This window comes from Electrona antarctica, assembly GCF_951216825.1.
Source record: "Electrona antarctica genome assembly, chromosome: 1".
In the NCBI taxonomy this organism is placed as follows: Eukaryota; Metazoa; Chordata; class Actinopteri; order Myctophiformes; family Myctophidae; genus Electrona; species Electrona antarctica.
The window spans coordinates 9,512,326-9,539,742 of NC_136806.1; the positions used below are offsets into that span (position 1 = coordinate 9,512,326).

The 27,417-nt window shown below is 42.4% G+C and overlaps 2 protein-coding genes across 4 annotated transcripts; one reads left to right on the top strand and one right to left on the bottom strand.

Annotated features, from left to right (window-relative positions):
• Positions 1-1,053: 1,053 nt before the first annotated feature.
• Positions 1,054-7,680, top strand: LOC306943534 (E3 ubiquitin-protein ligase RNF135-like; the record flags this gene model as incomplete). Its single annotated transcript, XM_079529930.1, has 3 exons — positions 1,054-1,308; positions 2,400-2,703; positions 7,142-7,680. The coding sequence occupies 3 exons, from the start codon at positions 1,054-1,056 to the stop codon at positions 7,678-7,680; spliced, it is 1,098 nt and encodes a 365-aa protein (XP_079386056.1).
• A 5,573-nt stretch (positions 7,681-13,253) lies between these two features.
• On the bottom strand, positions 13,254-23,783 carry tox4a (TOX high mobility group box family member 4 a). Of its 3 annotated transcripts, none has more exons than XM_079510168.1 (10): positions 23,257-23,783; positions 21,067-21,129; positions 20,837-20,939; positions 19,957-20,129; positions 18,338-18,964; positions 18,124-18,204; positions 17,723-17,984; positions 16,479-16,900; positions 15,911-16,041; positions 13,254-13,596 (listed from the first exon to the last, which is right to left on the bottom strand). In XM_079510168.1, exons 1-10 carry the CDS (start codon positions 23,356-23,358, stop codon positions 13,539-13,541), a joined length of 2,022 nt encoding a protein of 673 aa, XP_079366294.1. In that variant the 5' UTR covers positions 23,359-23,783; the 3' UTR covers positions 13,254-13,538. The 3 variants fall into 3 exon arrangements, with proteins under 3 accessions (XP_079366294.1, XP_079366295.1, XP_079366293.1); XM_079510169.1 differs by having other exon boundaries at positions 18,338-18,916; positions 20,837-20,942; XM_079510167.1 differs by having other exon boundaries at positions 20,837-20,942.
• Positions 23,784-27,417: the final 3,634 nt, after the last annotated feature.

Sequence of the window (27,417 nt, forward strand, 5' to 3'; positions counted from 1 at the left end):
CATCTAAGGTTAAAGTGCATGATTGGATTTGAACATTTACATTCAGGTAACAGCTGGGTATTCTACAATCAACTTTGGATACAGTCTGAGTCTACTGATAAATATGTTTGTCCTCTGAACCCTAGTTACACGTTTATAGATTGCTTTGCGGGAAATGCCAGCATTCTGTTCCGGAATTCTAGTTACGCAACAAACAGTTAATCACCACCAGTAGGCTAGTTTGTATTAGGGCACAAACATGCATGCACCATCAGATCAAACAAGACTATCGCAGTTGTATTTCGATTTCTACATACGAAACAAGTAAAGGTTAGACTCGATAAAATGCATGATGGACCATCCAAGGCTACGTCTAGCGTTTAGTCTTAATACCAATTTCCATGATATTAATTCATTTTGTTGATAAAACTGGTAAATCACTTAATACCACAACAGCACTCAAGTGGTTTAATTTACCCCCAATTAAAAATGTGTGATTGATAATCAATTTAGTTACCAATGAAGAAAAGTAACCGATTGTTATCAATGAAGGCTTAACCTTAAGGAAATGTAGTCTATATAAGTGGCAAGTTTTTGATCATCGCCAGTCCTGTCAAATTAATTTGGGCAAGTGTCACAGTGACAGCACAAGGTAGCCTAATAGGCTACACAACTTCCATAATTTATTTTAGGCCGTAGTACGGTGTCGCTTGTCGACAAGAACGGTGATCACAAGAAGTTATAAGAACTGCTACACTTGCAGACTAAAATATAGAGTAGATCCTCTGTCGGGCCTTACTGTTACTGATGCCAGAGATCTTATCCCGCCCTTGTGCTGCCTGCATGTGTCCCGCCCTACAAGGAAATAATAAACATGGCATGACTTTTGACAGTGAAAGGCACACCTAATCTAGCAACACACGTTATGAATAAATTAAGGTAGGTGAGTCATACGCTTGGTATAATACGCTCACGGTTTACCTGCCAGGCTGCCACTGATTGCTTTTGACTGTCAAAGTGATTGCATTGATTCATTTGAGACCTCTGAAAGAAGAAAATATAACTACAACCAGCATGGCCAGTGAAGATAAGCCCCATCTGGAGGTGCTGCTAACGTGTCCAGTATGCCAGGACATCTTCAAGGAGCCCCGGCTGCTGCCCTGTGGACACAGCATGTGCATGGGCTGTCTGGAAGGGATGATAGACCACTCGGACCTCCCGTTCCGCTGCCCAGACTGCAGGGCATGCTTTGGGCCGGTCATTGGCGTGCAGAAGAGCTTCTCACTGTCCAACATCGCAGAGGACTACAGAGACAACTGGAAAGATAAGGTAGACTAATAATTACTTGATCTGTTCAGAAATACCTCTCATTATTGTCATTTATGGCCTTGTGGGTCTTGGCCATGGCCATCATCAGCAGATCTCTGTGAATCAAGATCTGTGTGTTTTGTCATAGATGGATGGAATAATGCTTAACAATAACATACTTTCCTCCTTGAAATATAGGCTACTTTTCAATAATAATAAATAATAATAATAATGTATTGTTTGTCGATTGGACCTGACCGACATTTGGAGATACCTTCTCAAACGGCCCAGACTAGTACATTCCTTCTCAAACGGCCCAGACTAGTACATGTGGCCACTGGCCAGTGGGGACTGTGAAAAAGTAGGCTATTTAGATTATTATTTTGTGGCACTGCTTTAGCGTTCTGTTCTACTTCTGTTCATACATTGTATGTAGCAGTGATTCAGCTGGATTACTGCACCTGATAATATAAAGCACACACGATGTGTTGTAAGACCAACCTTAACAGTAGGTATTATTATACGCAACATTAGGGTAGGGTATAGGCTCCTCCATGCTTCCTGAGCATGTGTTGTTATTTTATTTCAAAGAGAAGGAGGAAGTCTGCACACAGTTTTGAAAGCTCCCATTACCAAATAATAGCGGTCAAGAAAAACACACGTTTCAGCCTACGTGGTCTTCGTCAGGTGGGCAGATACACACACACACATAATCACTGAGTGAGCACACCCAGGGACATTGCCCCAATTTGGGATTGAATTTGGCAATGACAGAGTCTGCAAATAAAGCAGACATTAGTGTCCCTATGTGGCCACCAGGAAAAAAAAAGCACAAATATTTAAAGTGTCCATGTAACAAAATACCTGTCCACATTCCACAATGTATAAAAACAGCTCCCTGAGCTATACAGAGAGTCCACACCGTCAATATACAGAGGGAACGTTAAAAATACAGAATTAAAAAGACAAGACCAATTATATTATTTAATTTCACTATATGTTTTGCTAAATTATAGGCAGGCCAATGCAATATTTGCCTCCATACGGGCACATGGTCGACTCCACACATTTCATGCAAAGGGTCCAAATAAAGAACTCTCAAACTTTCACAGAACAAGAAGACCGAGGTGGTGTACTGTGACTGCTGCCCAGAGAGACAGGAGCTGGCCAATAAGACGTGTCTGCAGTGCGAGGTGTCGCTGTGCAAGGAGCACATCCGGGACCACCTGGAGCGTCCGGCGTTCACGGGCCACCCCCTGGTCAGTCCCCTGGGGGACCTCGAGAGACGGAAGTGCCCGTTGCACGACGACGAGGTGCTGCGGTACTACTGCAAGGCGTCCAGAGACGCTACGTCTGCAACATCTGTGCCTTGGAGACCAAGGAGAGGAAGCAGGCTGCTGAGGCCAACGCAGCCCTGTCCAGGAGAATTACTGTGAGTTTAAGACATTCTGCCCCGGGAATCCCTTTTGGTGTTTTTTAGCATGAAGTTATACTTTAGCTATTGACAAATAGCAGATCTACAAGCTCATAGCGCGGCACCGAGTGCCGCACTACGAGCTTGTAGGTCTGCTAGTTTAGAAAAATCGTGAAAATGTAGTGCAAATCTCTGAATATATATTCTTTCAGAGCGAACGTTTTTAACTCAAATCTTTGCTTCTGAGGGGTTCCTGGAACAACATATTTTCAGATGGGGGTCGGCGGCCAAATACAGATAATTCTGGGGCACCTTGACATGAAATAGTTTGAAAACCACTGACAGAAATATAGGGTTTTTCAGAAAACTGTCATGACAGAAAACTGTCATGACAGGCCACTTGTGTGGGGATGATGATACAGGATGATCCCTTCAGCTGGTACTAGATAGAATCCTAGCTGCGGCATTTTTCACAATCTGTAATGGTGTGTGTGTGTGTGTGTGTGTGTGTGTGTGTGTGTGTGTGTGTGTGTGTAAAACAGGAGTACATGAACCAACGCTTCGACTCACTTGAAGGAACAATTGCAGGATGTAAGGACTGCATCAGGAAACTGCGAGAAGACATGACAAAAAAAGAAGTTAGTTCAACGTCACCGGTTACGTATAGCGACGTATTTCTTTTTATCTTACCTAGTTTGTCTACATTTCATCAATACGGGCTAAAATGTAATTGCACATAATTATAAAATAACCCTGAAAGTCGTTAACGTGTTATGGATGAAAATCGATAGACCATTAAATTGCAAAACATGATAACTGATCACTATTTTTGTATTTTTTGACAGAAGCAAAAAGTGAAGCCCAATGAATCTCCCCTTAACAGCGTACTCCTCTGTCTGTTGTTCATTGTCCTGTATTATGGTAAGTCAGTAGAAACAGAGATTGGAGATTTACCCATTTTGACCTGAGATCAGATTCTAAAAATGTCTTCTACATCCTGACAGTTTTCTGAAAAAGCTATGTTTCTATGTCAGTGGTTCTTCGATTTTTCAAAAATAGCAGACCTACAAGCTCGTAGCGCGCCACTCGTGGCGTGCTATGAGCTTGTAGATCTGCTATTTTTCAATAGCTAAAGCATAACATAATGCTAACACCAAAAGGGGTTCCCGCCCAAAATGGGTTAAGGGCTCCATCTTGCGCCACCCTTATCCCTTATCCCTAAACGTATTTTTCCATTTTTTTTTACTATTTTGAAAAACATTTTAAAATAGTTCAACTAGCCGATCTACATCGAGACATTGTGAGCTTGTAGATCGGGATATTTGAACTATTTTAAAAGTTTTTTTTAAATAGTAAAAAATGGCAAATTAGTTTAGGGATAAGGGTTAAGGGGTGGCGCAAGATATAGTGTGTGCGTGTGTGTGTGTGTGTGTGTGTGTGTGTGTGTGTGTGTGTGTGTGTGTGTGTGTGTGTGTGTGTGTGTGTGTGTGTGTGCGTGTGTGCCCGCAAGTGTGTACCGCAAGGATATTGGAATCACAATATTGAACTATACAGTAGCAGCCAATAATATCACAGGATAGGCTATTAGGCTAGAACATTTTCACAGCTTAGCTTATATAAACAAAAATAAGAGTAATACAATCTGTCGCCTGATGTGTAAATAGTGCATACATATTATTTATTATTTAAGAGCAACAGTATTCTCTTTATTTTTACCAGCTTTACCAGCTGCTGTGTAAGCACAGCTGGTCAATGTTCTCTCTGCGGTGCTTTCACGCCCACTTGCTGTAGTTGAGTCCTATGTTTCTCATTGGCTGTACTGACAATCTATCGTCCTGATTGGCTACCTCGTCTCTAGGCAACCACACACTTTTTGCCTCTAGCCGACCTCTCAGCCATGGCATGTAAGGCAGCCGATGGTAATTAATTGATGTCATCAATTCTTGTTGTTAATTGACTGACTGGCCAATTGTTTTCATCTTTAGCCTATACCTTTTCTGTGGAAAATCAGACGCTCTCAGAGACACTGGACAAGCAACAAACTCGTTTGCATAGCATCTATTCTACTGTTGCAGGCAAGCGCAATGTCTATTCATTAAAATATTTTTTTACAATTATTTTCAATGTAATTGAGACACACTGATTTCATTTGTTACAGAAAATAATTCTCACATTGGCTATTTTCCCACCGCAGAATTCCTGGTTGATGCAGGTCACACAGAAGGAGGGACCATAGATCTAGGTAAGATAGATGCAGGTCACACAGAAGGAGGGACCATAGATCTAGGTAAGATAGATAGATGTCATGCAGGGAGTTCGTTTGTCAAAAGAGATAAAGAAGTTGCTGAGTATTAACCCATTTTGGGCGGGAACCCCTTCTGGTGTTTTAAGCATTATGTTATACTTTAGCTATTGAAAAATAGCAGATCTACAAGCTCATAGCGCGGCACCGAGTGCCGCGCTATGAACTTGTAGGTCTGCTATTTTTGAAAAACCGTGAAAATGTGGCACAAATCTTTGAATATATATTCTTTCAGAGCCAAAGTTTTTAACTCAAATCTTTGCTTCTGAGGGGTTCCTGGAACAACATATTTTCAGATGGGGGTCGGCGGCCAATTACATATTACATATTTTTGGGGGTCCATGACATGAATGTCAGGATTTAGAAGTAATTTGTAGAATCGTTCCCAGGTCAAAATGGGTTAATGGCCACATTACTTTTCATTACGCACGGCCTACCTATTTATGCCTATGGGTTTGAAACCTCCGCCACCGCAGTGGTTTTCAACCAGTGGTCCTTCAGGGGGTTCCCAGGTGGTACCCTGATAAATGATGGAGAGTTGGCAACCAAATGGACCCTTATAGAGATTCTTGAGAGTGTAAAATGAAACCAAATGGTCCATTTTGTTTAATTGTACGCTCTCAAGAGTAAAAGTATTGTTATTAATTGCATTACTTCATTTATAAGAAGTCTACACAATTAAGATTTGTTATTTTGGAACTGCCGTAAACGACCCAACTATTAGCGACTCTCTCTCCACAGGTTGGTCTAGGGCAGGGGTTCTCAACGTTTTTGGCCGGGGACCCCCGGAAATGCTTTGGCAATGTCTCGGGACCCCCCTCCCGACCCCCAATATAAATTGACTGCTACAATAACCTTAAACCATTTTGGGCGGGAACCCCTTTTGGTGTTTTAAGTAATTCACCTTCAGGGAGTGTAACCACCTCGGCTTCGCCTCGGTGGTTAAACTCCCTGTCGGTGAATTATCTCCCGACAATGACCACCTAGCCAGATATTATCCCACTTATTACATGGCTAACTAACATAAATTAATACATTGACCCAAAACACAACAAAAAAAGTATTCCATAAGTTCGCGCTGGCTGCGTCTGCCCAGCTGCAGCACTGTCAGAAAACAAGGAAGTGAGTTGATCAAATAGAATCCATTTTCGAGTCCTGCTTCGTCTATTTCTCGCTCAAATGTTTTCAAAAACATTTTTAAGAGCAATGTTTAGCTGTAAATTACATTGTGTGTCACTAGTGTGTGTGTTTACATGGCTGTTATGTTGGAAACGGCAGTAAATCAAGCGGGGCGCAGCCACGCAGCTGGTGGTGCTCAGAGGGTTTGATTGGGCAGCGGTCATTATACAGCGGAGCGGTCATTATCATGAGATAACTCACCGCTGAATTAAGCCATTGACCAATCAGAATCAAGCATTCAACCAAGCCATGTAATAAGCATTGTTATAATTTAGCTATTTAAAAATAGCAGCTCTACAAGCTCATAGCGCGCCACCGAGTGGCGCGCTACGAACTTGTAGGTCTGCTATTTTTGAAAAATCGTGATTATTATTTTATTTTTTTAATTTGAAAATAATTTGGGGACCCCCTAAAATACTTTGGCGACCCCCCGAGGGGTCGCGACCCACGGGTTGAGAACCCCTGGTCTAGGGTGCCTGTGTGGGTCAGCAGGGGCGTTTGTTGAATAAGGTGTTCCTTTGCATGTGGTACAGTCCTCCCAGTGACTGATGTCAGAGGAGAAATGTCATGTAGCAGCCACTAGGGGTCAGCAGTAATCAGGGAAAGTGAAAAATACATAATGTTTTGAATTTGCCTTTATCAATGAGTTGTTGGAAAAGTTGAGCAGGCATCTTTTTTTTTATTTGATAAATGTTGGGCACTGATGCATTTAGTTAGTGATCGAGGTTTGGTACTACACCAATTGATTTTGTATAAAGAATGAGGCATTCTACATACCTTCCAGCACGTTTCTAACACGTAGGCCTATGTCTAAAAGGTTTAGTTTTGTGCATACCAAGGAACACATTAAGATAACATGAACAATGAAGAGTTTTTTTTAAAAGCTCATACGATGGCTTCAGGATCAGATCAGATCTGATGCCATACTGTAAATGTGTTTGTGTCTGCACCACACACAGGTACTCTCACTAGTCTGGATATGAACACTGCCAGTGCCTACCTCAAAGTGTCTCCTGACCTCCACACGGTGGAGAGGGTGAAGACCAAGCTGACGTATCCCAGTGAGCCGCTCCGCTTTGAGGCAGCTCCCCAGGTCCTCTCCACCCAGTGTTTCACCCGTGGTACCCACTCCTGGGAGCTGGAGGCGGAGGGATACTGGGACATCGCCGTGTCCTACAAGAGCATCGACCGCAAGCGCAGAGACGTCAGCAACTTCGGAATGAACGCCCAGTCCTGGAGTCTCACGTGCAACGCCAGGGGCCAGCTGTCTACCTACCACAACAAGAAGAGGAAAGTCCTCTCTGCAGCACTGAAACACAAGCGGAGGATAGCGGTGACTGTGAATTTTGAGGAAGGCGTGATCACCTTCAGTGAGGTGGGTTCAAAGTTGACCCAGCTGAACGAGTACCAGACTAAGCTGAGTCAGCCCGTGTGCTTGGGCGTGGGGCTGTACCGCGTGGATCCACCCAGCAGAGCCTCCATTGTCAAGGTTCTCTAGCTGGCAGACACCGTCTGGGACTCCCATGATTGAAAACCAGGTGTTTAACCACAGCCTCCTATAAAACATGGGTGGTTTTCAGTGTCCTGCGATCGGTCTTAGAAAAAAGCTAAGAGAGCCGACATTGTGCCCTAAAACTGTGGTTTTCAACCCTTTTAATTTCAAGGTCCATTATTTATTTGGCCTTTGAGCTACGAACCACCATTTGATGAGATTTATCCTCCAAGTCCAAGACCCAAAACTTTTCCACAATTCCATGCTGTATTGATGTGGTACCATTAGTAAAGATAACAGGCAAGCATTGATATAAATAACAATTCTTCTACATTTTCTAATATGTAGACATCTTGTAAATTAAGTAATGCAGATGATTACCTGTATCAATTCTTTGACCTGGGATCAGAGATGCGGGCGTGGCTCCACGACACCGAGTTGGACCTCTGACGTTACACGAAAGAAGAAGACCTGTATCAATAATTTAACTCAATAGTTAAAGATAGTTAAAGATCTATAAGGGTCCATTTTACAACTCTCCATCATTTAGCTGGGGACCACCTGGAACCGCCTCAAGGACCACTGGTTGAAAACCACTGCCCTAAAAGGTTAACCACACCCCTGATTTACAACTTGTCATTAGGGACGCGCTCGGAAATACCGCACCGGAGCGCACTCGCCTATTAAAGTTTGCATTGCACAGTGCACTGTTTCCGAACGCGCCCTACATTACATGTGGAGGTAAACCGCTTTGAAAATGTAGACATCTCTAAATGAGCAATATGGCAATATCTAAATTATATATTGTTAATTTGTACTGTACATTATTTTTTGAATGCCATGCACTGTGGCTGTATTTACAGTATGTCTGTATTTAATGTAGGTTCTACCTACAGTGTGCTCACAACAAGGACAGTTTAGCCTGGAAACCAGCATTGTTGATTTCGTCGACTAAAACTATGACAAAAAATGTTCGTCGACTACCTTTTTACACTGAGGAAAACTAAATGGAAACTAAATGAAAACTAAGCTATGATGACTAAAACTAAGACTAAATATACTGACAATTTTGTCAACAAATACAAACTAGACTAAAATGTTAGGGACTAGTGGACAAGAGATCCAGTAGAAGTCATTTTACACATTGCACGTTACACGTTGCATGCTGAAAATAGCAGATCTACAAGCTCACAACGCGATGCGTTGTGGGCTTGTAGATCGGCTATTTTCAGCAAGTGTAAAAACAGTCATTACGACAGCATCAAGGCCCACCAAAACACATTTTAGTCGACTAAATCAACTGTAGATTTAGTCGACTAAAATCTTATGACATTTAGTCGACTAAAACTAGACTAAACACTAAAACATTCCAGGTGACTAAAATGTGACTAAAACTAAATGAAAGCTATTCAAGAGACTATGACTATGACTAAAATCAAAATGTGCCGTCAAAAACAACACTGGAAACCAGACATATCTGCAAACATCTAAATTCTTAGCTCTAGCCAGGCCATTTAGCCGTCACAATGTTTCCTATGAAAAAGGACCAAGTTGTTATAGCTAAAGCTATGGCCCAAAGTACCAAGAGTATGTTTGTTTTATGAATGTGGCATACTGTATACGTAGCCACTATAAAGCCCATCTTGTTGTGTTGTCTTGGTGTTATGTGCAATGTGTTGTTTTTGATGTGGGTGTTTGAACAGACTGTGAAGACTAATATCCTTCGGGACAATAAAGATTATTATTCCATTCTTGTAGCAGGTAATTTCAAGCACTCACAGTCCCATAGTTAAAGGTATATTCAGTGATTTCACTTCATTCAAATAGCACTTATTTTTTCTTATTTTTTGGATAATCCTCCCTACTATAAAGTGTGCTGACCATATAAGGAGTTCCTCCCTGTCCCCAGGGTCAAAAAACCCTAGTTTCAGTTTTGGTGGCGGGTGGCAAAGCCTTCATCCAATCAGGATGAGAGGGGCCTTCCTCCGATCATGATCGAGTGGGGGCGGGCCTTGGTGCACATGCTGTTGGCCTGTTGCACTTCCCCCCACTGTAGAGCGTGCATGTGCACATTTCGTTATCGGGGCGGACTGGGTGGTTTTCCAAATCACTCAAATCACTGAATGCTCCTTTAAGTGTTTCCCTGTACAGAGATTTATTATTTTTTTTTTTTTCATTTCAATGAGATCAAAGTCAAAGTCGTACGATTAGTCACACACGTTACCGCAGTGAAATTTGTTCTCCGCATTTGACCCATCTCTTGGAACGGTGAGCCGCAGCATGCGCCGCGCTCAGGAATCATTAGTTGATTTGACCCCCAATCCAACCCATTGATGCTGAGTGCCAAGCAGGGAGGCATTGGGTCCCATCTTTACAGTCTTTGGTATGACCCGGCCGGGAATCGAACCCCCGACCTCACAGTTTCAGGGCGGACACTCTAACCACAAGGCCACTGTCTGGTCAGATATACCTTAAAAAGGCAAATGCTTTGACTATTTACTTCTCTCTTAGAGCAGATTCCGTGCTCAGGTTCTGCAAATGTCTCTTATAAAGGACTAAAATTCATGTTAAATCGACTTTGAATAATATTGAGAAAAGCTCTATATAAATTGGATGTATGATTATTAAATGTAGTAGGACTTCGATATCGTTGCAATAGCATGTCTGGGGTCTGAAGATATTTGTAAAATCACAAGAGGTGCAATAAATTAGTTTGAGCATTTATTGCTCAAAGATTTATTTAAAAAAAATGTTACCATCAAACAATCCTTGATTTTTCTTTGACACAGGACTGTTCATAGATTCTTCTTTTTTTTATACAAAACTGACCGAACTAAAGAAAGACTGTGATAACTATCCCAATAATACAAAGTAAAAGGCAAACCTTTTTAACAATTCATCTTCGCTTGTATTTATTTCCTACAAAAAACAAAACAAAACACCATACAAACTGAAGACAGTGCTTCATCAATGCCTGTAAAATAGTAATGTATTATATTTTGTCTGCCAAAGCAGACGCAAAACGTTTGAGTAACAATTTCCTACTGTTAAGCTAAATTCATACTTCGTCGCATAATGGGTGTCCCAAAAAAAGATTTTCGGCAAGCATTTTTCGAGTGAAAATAGGTTGTGCTCTCCATAAGCCAACAGTACGAGCAAAATATTCGCTAAAATATAGGCTATGGAGAACTCATTTACTTGGTGTTAAATACTGTCTAGAAACACTGGTGATGAAGGTTTTTTATACTTGAAGGATAGCCAAATAGCCACGGTCAGAAGTTAAGGACTGACACTCAACAGATGTTATGATGGCACTCCATGAAATAAAGCGTATACTGATCATCAACAGAATAATGTGTTTAACCCCTTTTGGTGTTTTAAGCGTAATGTTATACTTTAGCTATTGAAAAATAGCAGATCTACAAGCTCATAGCGCGGCACCGAGTGTCACTACGAGCTTGTAGGTCTGCTATTTTTGAAAAATAGCGAAAATGTGGTGCAAATCTTTAAATGTATACTCTTTCAGAGCAAACGTTTTTAACTCAAATCTTTGCTTCTTGGGGGGTCCCTGGAACTACATATTTTCAGATGGGGGTCGGCGGCCAAATACAGATAATTCTGGGGGTCCTTGACATGAAATTGTTTGAGAACCACAGACATGGGTTTTTCAGAAAACTGTCAGGATTTAGAAGGTATTTGTAGAATCGTCTTCAGGTCTAAATGAGTTAAAAAAAAAACTTGAAAGCAGAAGAAAAGGCAAAACGCTTGTTGCCTTTCCTTCATGCCAGAGCCATAGAGCAGGGGTTCTCAACGTTTTTGGCCGGGGACCCCCGGAAATGCTTTGGCAATGTCTCGGGACCCCCGCCCCGCCCCCTCCCGACCCCCAATATAAATTGACTGCTACAATAACCTTAAACCATTTTGGGCGGGAACCCCTTTTGGTGTTTTAAGCATTGTTATAATTTAGCTATTGAAAAATATTATTATTTTTATTTATTATTATTATATTTTTGAAAAATCGTGAAAATAAAATTTAAAAAAGAAATTTTGAAAATAATTTGGGGACCCCCTAAAATAATTTGGCGACCCCCCGAGGGGTCGCGACCCACGGGTTGAGAACCCCTGCCATAGAGTATAGACAGAGTTACGACATCGAGGCGGCCGGAAAAAAACAGCCCGGTCACGTGGTTCATGTACTCGCACAAGCCCATGTACTCGCGAGAGCCCATAGACTCCAATGCATTCCGTAAACTTCCGGTTGTCCCCATTTGCCAGTAGAAGTCTATGTAGAAGAGCTGCCATTGGACTGGCCCCGCCATGAAGTGAACGGATCGTGCGATGAAGTGTATATACACTACGTGCTCACCTCCCCAATAGCAACCAGGAAGGAGTCGTACATTAACCTGACTCTCTGCTGCCCCATCTGGCTGAGTCAGGTTAGTCGTACATACCAGGCAGAGGAAATTCATTTTTTGTATGCAGTCCAACGTGGAAACCTTGACTAATTAGCCGTGTTCTCAGACATAGTATATCCATCCGTCTCTCACTCCGTTCACTCAGTTCAGTCAGTGGTACATTTATCTTGTGCTAATCTGACAAGACAGTGGACGGCGTCACTCACAGCAAGCCCCAATGAGAAGCAACCACAAGACGACAGGCTGAAAGGTTGTCCAAGGGAAGGAGGGAGGTATAGGGAGCTCATGAATGGTCAATATAATAGGCTTGAGATTTACAATAATGCAGAATCGATTTGTCCATCACCGCGATTTGTCAGGACTCCAACGTCTTGATCGGGTGAGGGAGCGAAGGACTGGGTTCACATGACATGAGTTGACTTTTAAAGATTACACTCAGCATTCTGGGGCTCCAAATCTGATGCTCATCTTTAACCAGCTCAAACTATTGGATCACGGTCAGATCTGTCCAGATTCTAGTTGTTAACCACTTAAACCCTATATTTATATACTACCATAGCTGACCGGATGCCGGAATCCCCCAGGGCTCTAATACTAGACCCTCTAGTCTAGTAGTATTCCCCTCTACACTAAATCTCTTTGCCTAAAACAGATCATCTCCACATCGCTCACAATGGGCCGCAACACACTGTGAGACTGTAGAAGAATAGGGTTCAAGTGGTTAACCCATTTTGGGCGGGAACCCCTTTTGGTGTTAGCATTATGTTATGCTTTAGCTATTGAAAAATAGCAGATCTACAAGCTCATAGCGCGCCACCGAGTGGCGCGCTATGAGCTTGTAGGTCTGCTATTTTTGAAAAATCGAAGAACGACTGACATAGAAACATAGCTTTCTCAGAAAACTGTCAGGATCTAGAAGACATTTTTAGAATCTGATCTCAGGTCAAAATGGGTTAAAGCCCAAACATGTCTGATATTAATAATCAATCATGATGGCTTCGAACCAGTCGGAGAGACGAAACATTTGAAATCGTTGTGTGAACGGTGCAGACCAGTGCTGATCAGTTGTGGCCAAATCCAGTTGTGAAAAAAAAAATCTGGGTTTTAAATAATACCTGACCAAACGTTTATATACTGCATACAGAATAAGCGATAGCAATAATGTACAACGTAACAATTTACATTTATGTACTTGCTGCTTAGCTTATGAATGCTCTGCACATGTAAAATATCAGCATACAGAGTTCTGTAAACTATGACAAAAATATATACAAAAGTGTGTCAACATAGAACAGCCTACTGGGGCCACAGGCAGCGTTTTGGTCAGTAGAGGGCAGTGGGAAGCTTTGGGAAGGTCCCGTGACACTTCCTTGTCAACTTGTGGTCTGTCCAATGCCTGTGGAAACACTTGGTGTCCAGTTCTTTCTGTGACTGGTTTCTCCGAGCTCCTCATTTGACTTTCCCGAAGTTGTGCTTCCTGATGGAACACCAGGCCATAAAAATATCCCTGAGGAAAAAAGGAGGTGGTGTCAATAGATAAGATGAGTCAGACATGAGGACACGTTATGAATGTCAGAACCTTTTTTTTTTTAAAGAAATGAAACAAGGCACAGACAGAAATTCAATGAATGGGCTTGGACGAAAACCTATGCCCACTGCTTTGAAAACCAATCTTCATATACCATCCCACATGAAGGAACGCCCTAAAGTCTCCGCTTTGGTTCTGTGAAGATGTTATTATTTTCCAAATGGTTTCCATCCAGTTTTTTAGCCTCCTGTTGGCTCTGGCATAAGAGTGTTGTGGTTAAGTGTCGAAACACTCTAAGAAGGTTGGGGACCACCTGACGACCTCTCATCCAGGCCAAGGCTGGATGAGAGGTCTCCGATTGTTGTAGTTTTTTTAATTTGAATTGAAATCTTTATTTGAATAAGCAATTTAAAACAATATAAACAGAAACGACAGAATAAGTACAAAATAATAAAAAAGCAAATTCAAAAGGAGTGAGAAGAAGCAAAGCTTATTGCTCCCACCCCCTTTCCATCATTACTAAGTATCATTAATCATATACATAATCATACATAAACACACAAACACCACCCCCCCCCCCCCCCACACACACACACCTAGTGAAAACCTACACCTTCTTCATCCCTGTAGCTCATTAAAATCATGTCTTTGAGATTAAGTTTAAACATTTTCATGTTTGCACATATTTTTAACTCCACCGTAAAACCATTCCATAACCTCACGCCAGAATTTGAAATGCAAAAACTTTTTCTGGTTGTACGCCTAAATTGAACTTTAAAGTTGTGATTTGATTTTCCCCTTAAATTATAATCCCCCTCCTGGTCTCTAAACAGTTTTTGAATGTTACCTGGCAGTAACATATTGTTAGCTTTGTACATTATTTGTGCCGTTTGATAGTCCACAATGTCAATAAATTTGAGAAGTTTTGACTCTAAAAAAAGCTTGTTAGTATGCTCCTGATAACCCACATTGTGTATTATTCGTATTGCTCTTTTTTGAAGGGTTATTACTGGATTTAAAGAGGTCTTGTAGTTATTACCCCAAACCTCTACACAGTACTGCAACTAGGGCAGGACTAAGGAGCAATATAATGTGTGGAGTGATTTCTGGTCCAATACCTTCCTAGCTTTATTGATAACTGCAATACTTCTTGATATCTTGTTCTGTACATGTTTTATATGTGCCTTCCAGTTCATTTTTTCGTCGATGGTTACCCAGAAATTTTATTTCCTTAACTCTTTCAATTTCAATCCCATAAATCTTTACCTTTACTTGTGTGTTTGTCATGTTATTGCCAAATAACATTATTTTTGTCTTTTTCACATTTAATGATAACCTGTTTCTGTCAAACCATAATTTTAATTTATTCATTTCTGTATTTATATCCTCCTGTAATTTAATTAAGTTATCTCCCGAGCAAAAAATATTTGTGTCATCCGCAAAAAGCACAAACTGTAATAAACTGGAAACTTCACACATATCATTTATGTACAGAATAAAGAATTGTGGACCCAATACTGACCCCTGGGGTACACCACAAGTAATGTCCAAACATGAAGAGGAACAATCACCCAGTTTCACAAACTGCTGTCTCCCATTTAAATAGCTTTTGACCCAATCAAGCACAACTCCCCTTAATCCATATCTTTCCAGTTTTTTAATTAAAATGTCATGGTTGATTGTGTCAAATGCCTTTTTTAAATCAATAAATACTCCAATTGCATATTTCCTTTTGTCAATAGCATTAGTAATCTCTTCAATTGCCTCAATAATTGCCATTGATGTTGATCTTTTTGATCTGAACCCATATTGATTTTCTGCAAGTATGTTGTTTTTATCTAAGAATGATTCCAGTCTTTTATTGAAGAGTTTTTCTAGTATTTTTGAGAATTGTGGTAGTAATGAGACCGGCCTATAATTTGTGAAGTGATGCTTGTTCCCAGTTTTGTACAACGGAATGACCTTGGCTATTTTCATTGTATTTGGAAATGACCCTGTTTGAAAAGATAGATTGCAAATGAATGTCAGTGGTTTAGATATGCCTTCAATTACCAATGTCATTGAAGTCAGTAGACTTTTTATTCTTACTTTTTTTAACAATGTCCAGAATTTCATTTTCAGCTACTGAGGTAAGGAACATTGAGTAGGGATTTCTCTCTGGTAAATGTTCCCCATGAGACCCTGGATCAGGGATTTGGCTTGCAAGGTTTGGCTATTATATAGCAACACACATTTTTCATAATCTGAATCAAATCAGCCACACACACACACACACACACACACACACACACACCTGCAGTGATTGGCCACACATTCGTTACTGCAGTACTCCTTGTCCCAGTCGTCGCTGTCTATCACTGGGTTGTTACAGCCGGCCCTCACACACACCCCCGGATCACTGGACTCATTGAGCTCCATCTGCACCTGCAAGGACACCACCAGACGCTGAGGCGCTGAGGACGTACAGTCCATTCGGACATACTGCCTGCCTACTATTAGCCTTGTGAAGCCAGACTCGAATCTGCCAGTGCAAAGACAACTTGCCCTCGGTGGATTAGAGCCACGCAAGGCTAATACACTATTACACATAGTATAGTACATTTAGAAATCTTTTATCTGCATTAACCGCCTGTATTTTTGACCAATAGCTAATACAGCAATAATTGTTTTATGGGGGAACCCCTTTTGGTGTTTTAAACATGATGTTATAATTTAGCTATTGAAAAATAGCAGATCTAGGTCTGCTATTTTTGAAAAATCGTGAAAATATTTATTTCAGAAAACTGGAGGATTTAGAAGAATTTTTTTAAATGTTGAGGTCAGGCCTAAATGGGTTAAAACGTGCAGCCAGGCTTCTTTACCTGTTCCGAGTGCAGTTCTTCTTCTTCTTCTTCTTCTTCCATGTCGTCGTCCGTGTTCCCGAGCGACTCCACAGACTTCACCCCCTGCAGGGCCATGGCCGGCATGGCCTTGGGGGACCTGGGATCTCCCACGGACGACACCTCAGTGCCGCCGCCGCCGCTGGCGGCCGTGCTACTCGCGACGATTATGGGCGTGGCCTCGGCGCACTGCAGCGAGGAAGGGACTATTTTGATCTGGAGCGGCGGGGGAGGGGTGGCGGCGATGGACGCACCGCCGGGTTTAGCCAGCAGGGGCGGCGGTGGCGCCGGTGCCATCTGCTGGAGCCGCGGGGGCGGCGGGGCGCTCTGCATCTGCTGCAGCGGAGGGGGCTGGCGGGGCTGCAGCGTGCGGACCCCTGACGGCAGCACCGTCACCACCTGACCTACAGAGGAGCAAATAGGAAGTCATGACATGAGCCAACCAATGGCAGGGCTTGAACTACCAGGCTTGAACTACCAGGCTTGAACGGCAGATGTAGATCAGTCATAGGGGTCAAAATGTGGAACTCCTTAGATAACGAACATAAAATGTCAACTCAATAAAAAAATACTCAGGAAAAGCACTAAATAAACAATAAAAAACCTAATAAAAACGAATATAATAAAAAAACAATGGAAGTTGAAGATCCATGTCCCACCCGGCTATGCAATACCTGTTCCACCTATCTGTCTGTGTCTTTTTATGAATGCCCGTGCTTTTTTGAGCACGGGCAGAGGCCTTTTGTGGTGGTTCCGGAGAACCATGGGTCCGACCGACTCGACTCGCCATGAGGGTACTGCACTCCCTGTGGGGGGGGGGGGGGGGGGGATGGAACGCATGTGTCGAATTTGAAGTCGGTGAGGCAAACGGTTCTCGAGTTACGTGGATTACAGCCGTACACACGTACGTACAGACAGACGTACAGAGACATTTTAGATTTATAGATAGATTATTATATATTATAAATAAATAATATAATTACTCATATACAAACTGTTTGTCAGAAAATGTAATGCAAATGTTTCTTTTTGTTTCATCTGTTCTAAAATGTAATATTTGAAGCGTCTCTTATGTTTTCTATAAGCTACTGTGAATTCTTCTTTGTTTTCTTTTTGGTAATACGGTGGACAAGATGAGCTTCAGCCCAAACCTATTAAGCCAAGTAGTCACCTACCTTGTTGACCAAGTTGTCAAAACTGTATTGTTTTTAAACTAAAAAACTAACCTCCGCCGTGGTTGGAGATGATGATCTTGGTGATGGTTTGGGTGGCGGGGGGCGGACTCGTGGTGGGCACCGTGGCGGGTTTGGCGCCAGTGCGCGAGCGCGTGGTCACCTCGGGCACGTCCAGGATGATGTTGGAGGCACAGATGTTGGTGATGGTGTTCTCATCGGGGTTGTACGCCGACAGGCGGCCCATCTGGAGGCCGACGGAGGGCGTGTTGGCTGGTGGCAGCGAAGGGCCGGCGTCAGCCACCTCAACGCAGGGCTGTGGTGACAAAACAGAAGAGTAACCAACTGGAGCGTTCCATGAGGGCAAACCATCCAAACCATCCCACCCCAAACCATCCCACCCCAAACCATCCCACCCCAAACATGTTCCTTTGGAGAGGACAAGATCACTGTACCTGTACCAGCTGCATGGCTCTGTAAGCTGCCAAGAGTTTCAAATAATCTTTTTTTGCCATTTCCGTCTTTCGCTTGTACACCTAGTGAGGTATGGGACGAAAAGAGAAAAAAAAAAAAAAAAAGATGAGACATTTCTCATCACCTTCTGTAAATCTTACACCCCACTAAGGTTTCCCTACAGGCAGGCGTCGGACGTAGTTGTTGTTCTCTAACCTGCTTCTGCTCCTCGGCCAGGCTGTCCCACATGGAGGCCACGATCTTGGAGACTTCCCCAAAGGAGGCGTTGGGGTTCTGACCCTTGATGGCAGCCTGCGTGTCCCTGAAGAACAGGGCATATGCCGACACAGGCTTCTGGGGCTCGTTGGGGTCCTTCTTCTTTCGCCCCGGTTTCTTTGGTCCCACACCTGGGGACACGGTGGCTGGCTTGCCCCCGCCTCTCCCTCTGGCGGCAGCAGGGCGGACAGAGGACAGGCTGGCTGGACCGGAGGACATGGTCGGGAGGGCGGAGGTCGTCGACAGAGGAATGGGAGAGTCCACCAGCACACTCTGGTACAGTGTGCCGTCCATGTCGTCATCCTGCAAGGAGCCGGCCGGAGAGGCCGTGGCCGATAACGGCTGCTCGTTTGACTTCGCACGAGATAGGATGTGGCCCCCTGCGAGGCCCAGGCCCAGCTCCGATTGGTCGATAGTCGTCAGCTGACTGCTTCCCAAAAGGCTGTTGTTTATGTCCGCCACGTCTATGGTCATAGGGGAGGAGCTCCTGAAATGTGATGTCATGGAACCGCCCATTTCCTGAAGAGGGATCGGAATAGGGACGAGGGAAGAAGACAAAAGGACAAACTGACCAAAACGCGTTCAATTAGCAGAGACACCTTTTGATGAATTGAACATGGTGGACCCTCGTGTAAACAAGTGTAATGCTTAATTGGGTCATCCACTCACAGTTAACAGTCTTTGTATTGAGTTTGTGCTTGAAATGTACTGTAATTCTGCAAACTGTTAATAAATATTTCAATCAATCAATCAATGACACCGTCATTGGTTGGTTAACCCATTCTGACCTGAGATCAGATTCTAAAAATGTCTTCTACAACCTGACAGTTTTCTGAAACAGCTATGTTTCTATGTCAGCGGTTCCCTCGATTTTTCAAAAATAGCAGACCTACAAGCTCATAGCGCGCCACTCGGTGGCGCGCTACGAGCTTGTAGATCACAGGTGATTTGGACTGGAGAATTCAGGAGGAAGTAAGGTGGTGAGTTGTGACGAGAGGTAATATGTAAGGTCATGTCGTAAACCCTACTTCTCAACTGCTGGTGGTGGTTGTAATGTGCAGCTTCATGGAACTACACATTAAAACACATTGTAAAATAAAAATAAATATTTATAAACACGGTTAATGCTGCTGTGCATTTAGCCATTTCAAGTCCAAGCATTTCAAGTTAATTTCTAAAATTTAAAAATTCTAAAATGTCTAAACAATTCAAATGTTAATATTGAAAATGGAAGGGAAAAAAAAAACTATGGATGTTTTGTTTGCTAATCAATACATGGAGAGAGAAGGTTCTTGACAGAATGCATTGGTTATGTGCATCATGTGCCAGATGCACCGACACCCCCTCTCTCTTCCTCCCTTTCTTTGTTTTCTTGGAAAACACGATTGGAACTATCTATGCACGAAAACAAATTGCAGCCACTTTTTAACCTGTAAAACTGTGACGTGACAATGAAGATGATTCTGAACAACAACATACAGTAACAGTCTGATTGAGGTTTACGCACGTTTTCGAATAACCAAACCCAACAACCATAACACAAACAACCGGGGACTCACCAGGGCGGAGGAACTGAGCAGAGCTCCTCCCGATGACTGGCTCATCACTCCTAGATTCATGTGATCCAGGCCCTGGGCGCCGGCGTTCACGAAGGTGGAGGCGAAGGAGGGGTCGTTGGCCCCCACTACCAGGTTGCTGACCAGGCTGCCCGAGCCCGAGGGTCCTCCCGTACCTTCAGGTCAGTGGTGGAAAAAAAGTACTCAGTTTCTCTCATTTACTCTCAAGTAAAAGTATCAATACTGCAATATAGAAGTTACAAGTAAAAGCGCGGAATTAAAAATGCCGTTGAGTGAAAAGTACAAATGTATTGCCGTCAAAATGTACTTAAAAGTACCTAAAGTAAAAGTAGTGATTGTGCAGAATGACCCAAGTTTTCAAATGTTTGTATAAAAACATTTCAAGATAGCAAATCTACAAGCTCACAATGCCGACATTATATAGGGCTGAAGTGGTTAATGTATGCTTTGAAATAATAATCAAAATCTATAAAGTAACTAAAGTTTTCAAATAAATGTAGTGGAGTAAAAGCACAATATTTGCCTCTGAGATGTAGTGGAGTAGAAGTAAACGTATTGGAAACTGGAAATACCCAAGTACAAATACGATCACAAATTGTACTTAATCCATTCTGTACGGGAACGCCTTTTGGTGTTTTAACTAAGCATTATGTTATGCTTTAGCTATTGAAAAATAGCAGATCTACAAGCTCATAGCGCGCCACCGAGTGGCGCGCTACGAGCTTGTAGGTCTGCTATTTTTGAAAAATCGTAAAAATGCGGCACAAATCTTTGAATATATATTCTTTCAGAGCGAACGTTTTTTTTATTTCGACGTCAGGCCTGTACCTACAGTACTTAGTTACGTTACGCCACTGCGTACCTTCGGACCCGTCGGACAGCTCCCCGAAGCACTGTGTCACGGTTTCCAGTGAGATGGGAGGGATCTCAAACACCTCATCCCCAAGGCTGGGGGTATGGAATGTCTGCTGAATGGGGTGAAAAGAAAGAGAGTCAGCCAAAAACACACTGGTTGGTTGGTTGGTGAGCGGAACGCCACCTGTCGTATTCAACTTGGAAAGACACCTCAAATCAATATGTTTTAACACTCACCTCGGCGGAGAGAAAGTGACCTGCTCCGTTGATAGTTAAGTAATGTTCGCTGCCTCCTGGAAACTACAAGACGACAGAGGGTTATTATGCTGTGTGTGTGAGAGCATGAACATTAGCAACAAATATATCAACATCATATGTTAACTTATTATTCTAGTATGGCACTGGTGATTCAAAACTTATTTTATTTTACCAATAAGCCCTTCGCTAAGCCCCACCCCAAAAAGTGATTGTCCAATGCCAATCCATATAGTTTAGCAACTGTTGCTATGCAGGACAAGCTTTCGTCACCTCATAACTGTCTGTGTTTTTTGCATGGCTGTGTTGTTGAACACATAGGCAGCTTAACGTCAGGAAAGTTACATGACTGAGCCGCCCAGGTGATGGCAATAATACTAATGACCGTGGTCTTGCCGTGCTACATGAAAACTCCTGTCGTTAATGTTGGATACTGTTTATCCCTCTCTCATTTCCTCGTATTTCTAGTTTATTTAAATAATGTCATGCACATTTGTCCAGTGCATAGCCTACTGCAGGCCTGGTTGACTATAGATCTAGAAGATATTTTGATGCTCTTGTTGTGGGAAATATGAAGACTATAGTATATTGTTCCATGATAGTCTGTCTGGTCGTGTCTGTGAGCAACGACACCGCCTGAAAGCCTGTCTTAATCCAATCAACCCTTTGATCAAGCTGTATGTAAAAGACCATGTCACACCTATTGTTTGTTATGAGACCCTGCTGGGCTTGAATAGGTATCACTAGGTAGGCCCTGTCTCGGGGGGGGGGGGGGGGGGGGGGGGGGGGGAGTGATGCAGGCTAAACCTGCTAGACTAGTAGATGTTGTTTGCTTGTTGCTGTTCTTCTGAATAAACTTCTAAGATATACATTCACCCGGATGGACATATATTATTTCCATAACACTCTTGCTACAGAAATGATCGATTATTTATATGAAGAAATAAAACCCGTAATTTAACATGCATCTCAATGGGTGAGAAGGACAGCTTCCAATAGGCAACGTGCCTATTGGAAAAGGACGGGTTGGGGAGGCACTTAACGAAGGGCTAATTTGATATGTATTATGATAAAGGCTCATTCATAGTCTGGATTTTCGGTGGTGAGGTGACCACCGCTCCGGTGGTGAGCTGACCACCGGAGCTGAAATAACGTTGAGCGGTGGTGAGTAAAAACGGAGAGAAGGGCTGGGGCGGTGGTTTGCTCTTCACCGCGGCTCGTGACTTCATGTTGTAGTTCGGTGGTCACCTCAGTCACCACCGAAAATCCAGACTATGTATGAGCCTTTAGGCCACAAAACCTCATTTGATAAGGACCCCAATCTAAGAAAATCTGCCATCGTTAAGAAACTTAATCAAGATATGATTTTTTCGGTCTGTTATTTGGTCCAGAATTCCCTACTCTTCTGAAAATAGCCATTTGTACTATGTTCTCCATTGAACTTCACATTCCATATTGGTGTGGATGAACAAACAAACATAAACATAAATAAACATAAACATAAAACATTATTATTTTGCAGGGGACTCAATCAACAATGACCCCCAGGGGGTCCCTGAGCTGTTCTTCATTGAATGCTTTATTTATAAATAGTACAGTGGTACGATTTGATGATGCATGCTAAAGGGACAGCACAGAAAGCTTTAAAGGACGTGTTTGCATTGTGCTCCTGTGTATTCAATTCATCCAGACATTTAAAGACATGGCGTAGAATAATATACTGTAATCATCATCAACACTACTATAGTAGTAATAACCATGTACAGTAAACAACTGGGGGGCATTTCTGGTGTTGCTCTTTTATGGCGGTTTTGAAGGAGTCACACTTTTTGATTGGTAGGGCATTCAATTAATCAATAAACACATGTACAGTAAACTGTGTGTGTGTGTGTGTGTGTGTGTGTACTCTCAAGACTTAGATTGTTAAACATCTGTATATTACTTAACTTACAAGAAGTCTACACAATTAAAGAATGTAAAAGAATTGTTATTTTGATCAACGTTTGCCTGTTTATCTCTCCTATAATGGATGGTACCACAACAACACCGCATGGAATTGTGGACAAAATCAAGTTTTGGGTCCGAGAGAGAGGCTAAATGTCATCACATGGTGGTCCGTGGCTTAAATGCAGAATACATAAATAATGGATCAGTCAGTGTACTGTACGTTACCTTATTTTCTGAGTATCCACTGTACGGCTGTGTGTCCAAGAACTCCGAGTCCACATTTTGACCCGAGCCATCGGACAGGTCGGAGTAAAAATTCAGATCCATTCTTAAATTAAAAAAAGAGGCCTCCGTACTGTAGACGTTTGGAAACCCTGCGGTTTTTATCACAAACGACGTTCACTAAAGACTAATAAAGATACCTATTTTTTGTACCTAATCCATCCAGATACTAGGGGAGCTAGCGTCAGTTAGCGCACTAAGCTAAAGCTAACCGTTACAACAACCTCCCCCGTTTCACGGTAACGGTCACTTTTTAGGTTGATATGATCCACGCGTAACGTTAACGGAATGAATGTATACAAACGGTGATATATACCACACTACAAGATGATCTACAAACTTTAAATAAACATAAACGCGATTTATTTAGCAGCACTGCAGCAGAGTAAGTTGGGCCCGTGAGCCTCATTGGACCACAATGGGCTCCTGGGTAAACCCACTCCCCCTGCTGGACAACATTTCATTCTAATGCAAATCTGGCGAGGGGGGGGGGGGGTTTACTCCATAGAGTATATAAAAGGATAGAGACTGAACTGGCGCGAAGCTCCGCCCCCCCAGCTATTCATGTCAGTGGAAGTTGCTCAGTGACGTTTTGAAGCACCCGGAAGACTGCCGGAAGTCCCTCCTCCGGACCTCAACTTTGAGGTCCGGGGTGACGTATGCAACCGAGCGCTCAATGTTAAAGCCCAGCTGCACGGGGTTTCCCGGTCATGAATCCACGGGTCCGCCTGTAGTCCCTCCTCCTACCACTAGGACCCAGACCTTCAACGTTGAATAGTCTCACTCATAGATATATATAAACACTAGATAGCTCACCCGCGCTGTTGGCCAATGGAGAGCGACGTCGTTACGTGGCGGCCATCTTACCTCGGGACACATAACATTGTGTCTATGGGGCATGTACTCTTAAATGACCATAACTTGCTCAATTTTCAACCGATTATCAAACGGTTTGGTTTGTTATAAACGTCAGAGACGTCCGCATACTTATATGCTTTTATACGACGTTCATATAAAAAACATAAATTAAGCAGATACGCGTCCTGAATCATAGCCACGTTGACAACGTTTGTAATAAACCAACCCGTTTGTAAATCCGTCAAGATTTGAGTGAGTTATGACTGTTTCTGTTTGAGCTGCCATTGAACATACTGTACTGTAGCCCCGAAGTAAGATGGCTGCCGGGTGAACGACGTCAGAAACTCCGCCTTGAGCCATCTAGTGTTTATATATATCTATGGTCTCACTGGCCCCTTGGTTTACCCAGGCTGCCCAGGCCATAGATATATATCTATGGCCCAGGCTACTCCTGGCTGCCTGGATGGATCATCGATCGATCGATCATCATCACACACACACACACACACACACACACACACACACACACACACACACACACACACACACACACACACACACACACACACACACACACAGGACTACAGTCAGACAGAACCAATCGACCACAGTACAAACATTGCTCTCGTATGCACTCACGTGACGTCAGTCAATCTAAGATTTGACCCAAAAGAAATTGCAATAGTAATCGTTCAAGGTTTTTTATGATCCTTTCTTAGTCCAAATGACATATTACAAATTTAAGTATTATACATTTTGCATCATGGTAAATTCAGGGGTTGAAAGTTGGAGTAGGCTACTATAAAAAATAAAAAAAGGCAAAAAATAATAAAAGAAGCATGTAATGTGTCAAAATAGGGGTTTTTCATAATTCTGAATCCATTCCAAGCATTAGCTTTGCACGGAAAACATGCCCAAATGTGCCCAAATATTAAAGCATAATTGAAATTAGATTGTTTTTGCCTTAAAGGCTTTTAATGGTAGGCTACTCTTTCAACCCCTGGATTTACCATGATCCAAAATGTATAGGGGAGAACGGGGTAAGATGAACCAGAGATGTATAGGGGAGAACGGGGTAAGATGAACCAGAATGTATAGGGGAGAACGGGGTAAGATGAACCAGAGATGTATAGGGGAGAACGGGGTAAGATGAACCAGAGATGTATAGGGGAGAACGGGGTAAGATGAACCAGAGATGTATAGGGGAGAACGGGGTAAGATGAACCAGAGATGTATAGGGGAGAACGGGGTAAGATGAACCAGAGATGTATAGGGGAGAACGGGGTAAGATGAACCAGAGATGGCAGTAAATGTATAGGGGAGAACGGGGTAAGATGAACCAGAGATGTATAGGGGAGAACGGGGTAAGATGAACCAGAGATGTATAGGGGAGAACGGGGTAAGATGAACCAGAGATGGCAGTAAATGTATAGGGGAGAACGGGGTAAGATGAACCAGAGATGGCAGTAAATGTATAGGGGAGAACGGGGTAAGATGAACCAGAGATGGCAGTAAATGTATAGGGGAGAACGGGGTAAGATGAACCAGAGATGGCAGTAAATGTATAGGGGAGAACGGGGTAAGATGAACCAGAGATGGCAGTAAATGTATAGGGGAGAACGGGGTAAGATGAACCAGAGATGGCAGTAAATGTATAGGGGAGAACGGGGTAAGATGAACCAGAGATGGCAGTAAATGTATAGGGGAGAACGGGGTAAGATGAACCAGAGATGGCAGTAAATGTATAGGGGAGAACGGGGTAAGATGAACCAGAGATGGCAGTAAATGTATAGGGGAGAACGGGGTAAGATGAACCAGAGATGTATAGGGGAGAACGGGGTAAGATGAACCAGAGATGTATAGGGGAGAACGGGGTAAGATGAACCAGAGATGTATAGGGGAGAACGGGGTAAGATGAACCAGAGATGGCAGTCAAATGTATAGGGGAGAACGGGGTAAGATGAACCAGAGATGGCAGTACAATCTAATGATCTACCCATATTTCAGGATGTCTTCTATCAATTGAAATGATGAGTAAGCATCTATGACAAAGGACCATGAAAATATGACCTTTTTAAAAAAAGTGGTCATGTGGCTCAATTTGCCCCAGGGTAAGTTGATCCAAGTCGAGGGGCAAGTCGAACCACATGATATTTTAATGTTAAAAGCTTAAACTTGAACAGATAATGTATTAACTTATCAATAATAATATAATAACAGTTTTCCCTTTTACAAATAGTCTTATTTATTTGTTTATTTATTATTTAAACAATATTAAGACAATTAAATAAAGTTTGTTATTCAGAACCTTATATTTGCAATATTGTTAATACAATATTGCAAACTTCTCTTAAATGAGTATGTACATGCAAATTAAAGGTAATTCAGTATAATTTGAGTAGCAAAGACTTAATACAAAAATATGAATAGTGATTCCCATTGACTCAATTTACCCCCGGACATTGGCTCATCTAAGCCACCATTTTAGAAAACAATGACTAGAATAAGCTACTTCAGACAATTTAATTGCTAAATGATTCACATGGTTCTATCCATTGGCAAATCATCAACGTGTATGATATTACATTTTAGACCTAGGTACATTTTGCTTTGTATAACAGTCATTTTACATGATGTGTCGAAATTTTACTTTACCGACAACATTTTTTTTGTGTAAAAGAATGTTTTCTACTTTCCCCATGTGCTTCCCAACTTCACAGCCAGGTTTAAATTATGGATGCTTACTAGATTTAAGGTCACATGGCAACACAGGTTTCTAGATAAAGGGGGTGGTTCAACTTAAACCCTGGCTCATCTTACCCCGTTCTCCCCTAATACTAATTTTGTATATGTTATTTGGATGACCCTTTAATTAGCTCTGGCCCATAGCTCTAATGCCGTTGCATTTAGAATGCAATAAATAGATTCATGGTTGGTACAGTATTGTAGGCTAATGATTTTTTTTTACCTGTGGTGTAAATAGGTTTGAAAACCTTTTCACCAAAGGAGACAGGTTGTGATAGACTCCTGTTGTGGGAAATATGTATAGTATATTGTTCCATGCTAGTCTGTCTGGTCGTGTCTGTGAGCAACGACACCTTTGCCTGAAAGCCTGGCTTAATCCAATCAACCCTGATCAAGTTGTATGTAAAAGCCAATGTCACACCTATTGTTTGTTATGAGACCCTGTTGGGCCTGAATAGGTATCACTAGGTAGTTCCTGTCTCAGGAGGGGGGCGGACAGCC

Excerpts from the sequence above, each read along its gene's own strand:
- tox4a (XM_079510167.1), bottom strand. The coding sequence starts at position 23,358 with ATGGATCTGAATTTTTACTCCGACCTGTCCGATGGCTCGGGTCAAAAT. Across the intron at positions 18,965-19,956 it reads TGCTCAGTTCCTCCGCCCTG|TTTGTCCTTTTGTCTTCTTC; the intron begins GTGAGTCCCCGG and ends CGTTTTGGTCAG. Across the intron at positions 13,597-15,910 it reads TGTGTGGCCAATCACTGCAG|GGATATTTTTATGGCCTGGT; the intron begins GTGTGTGTGTGT and ends TTTTTTCCTCAG.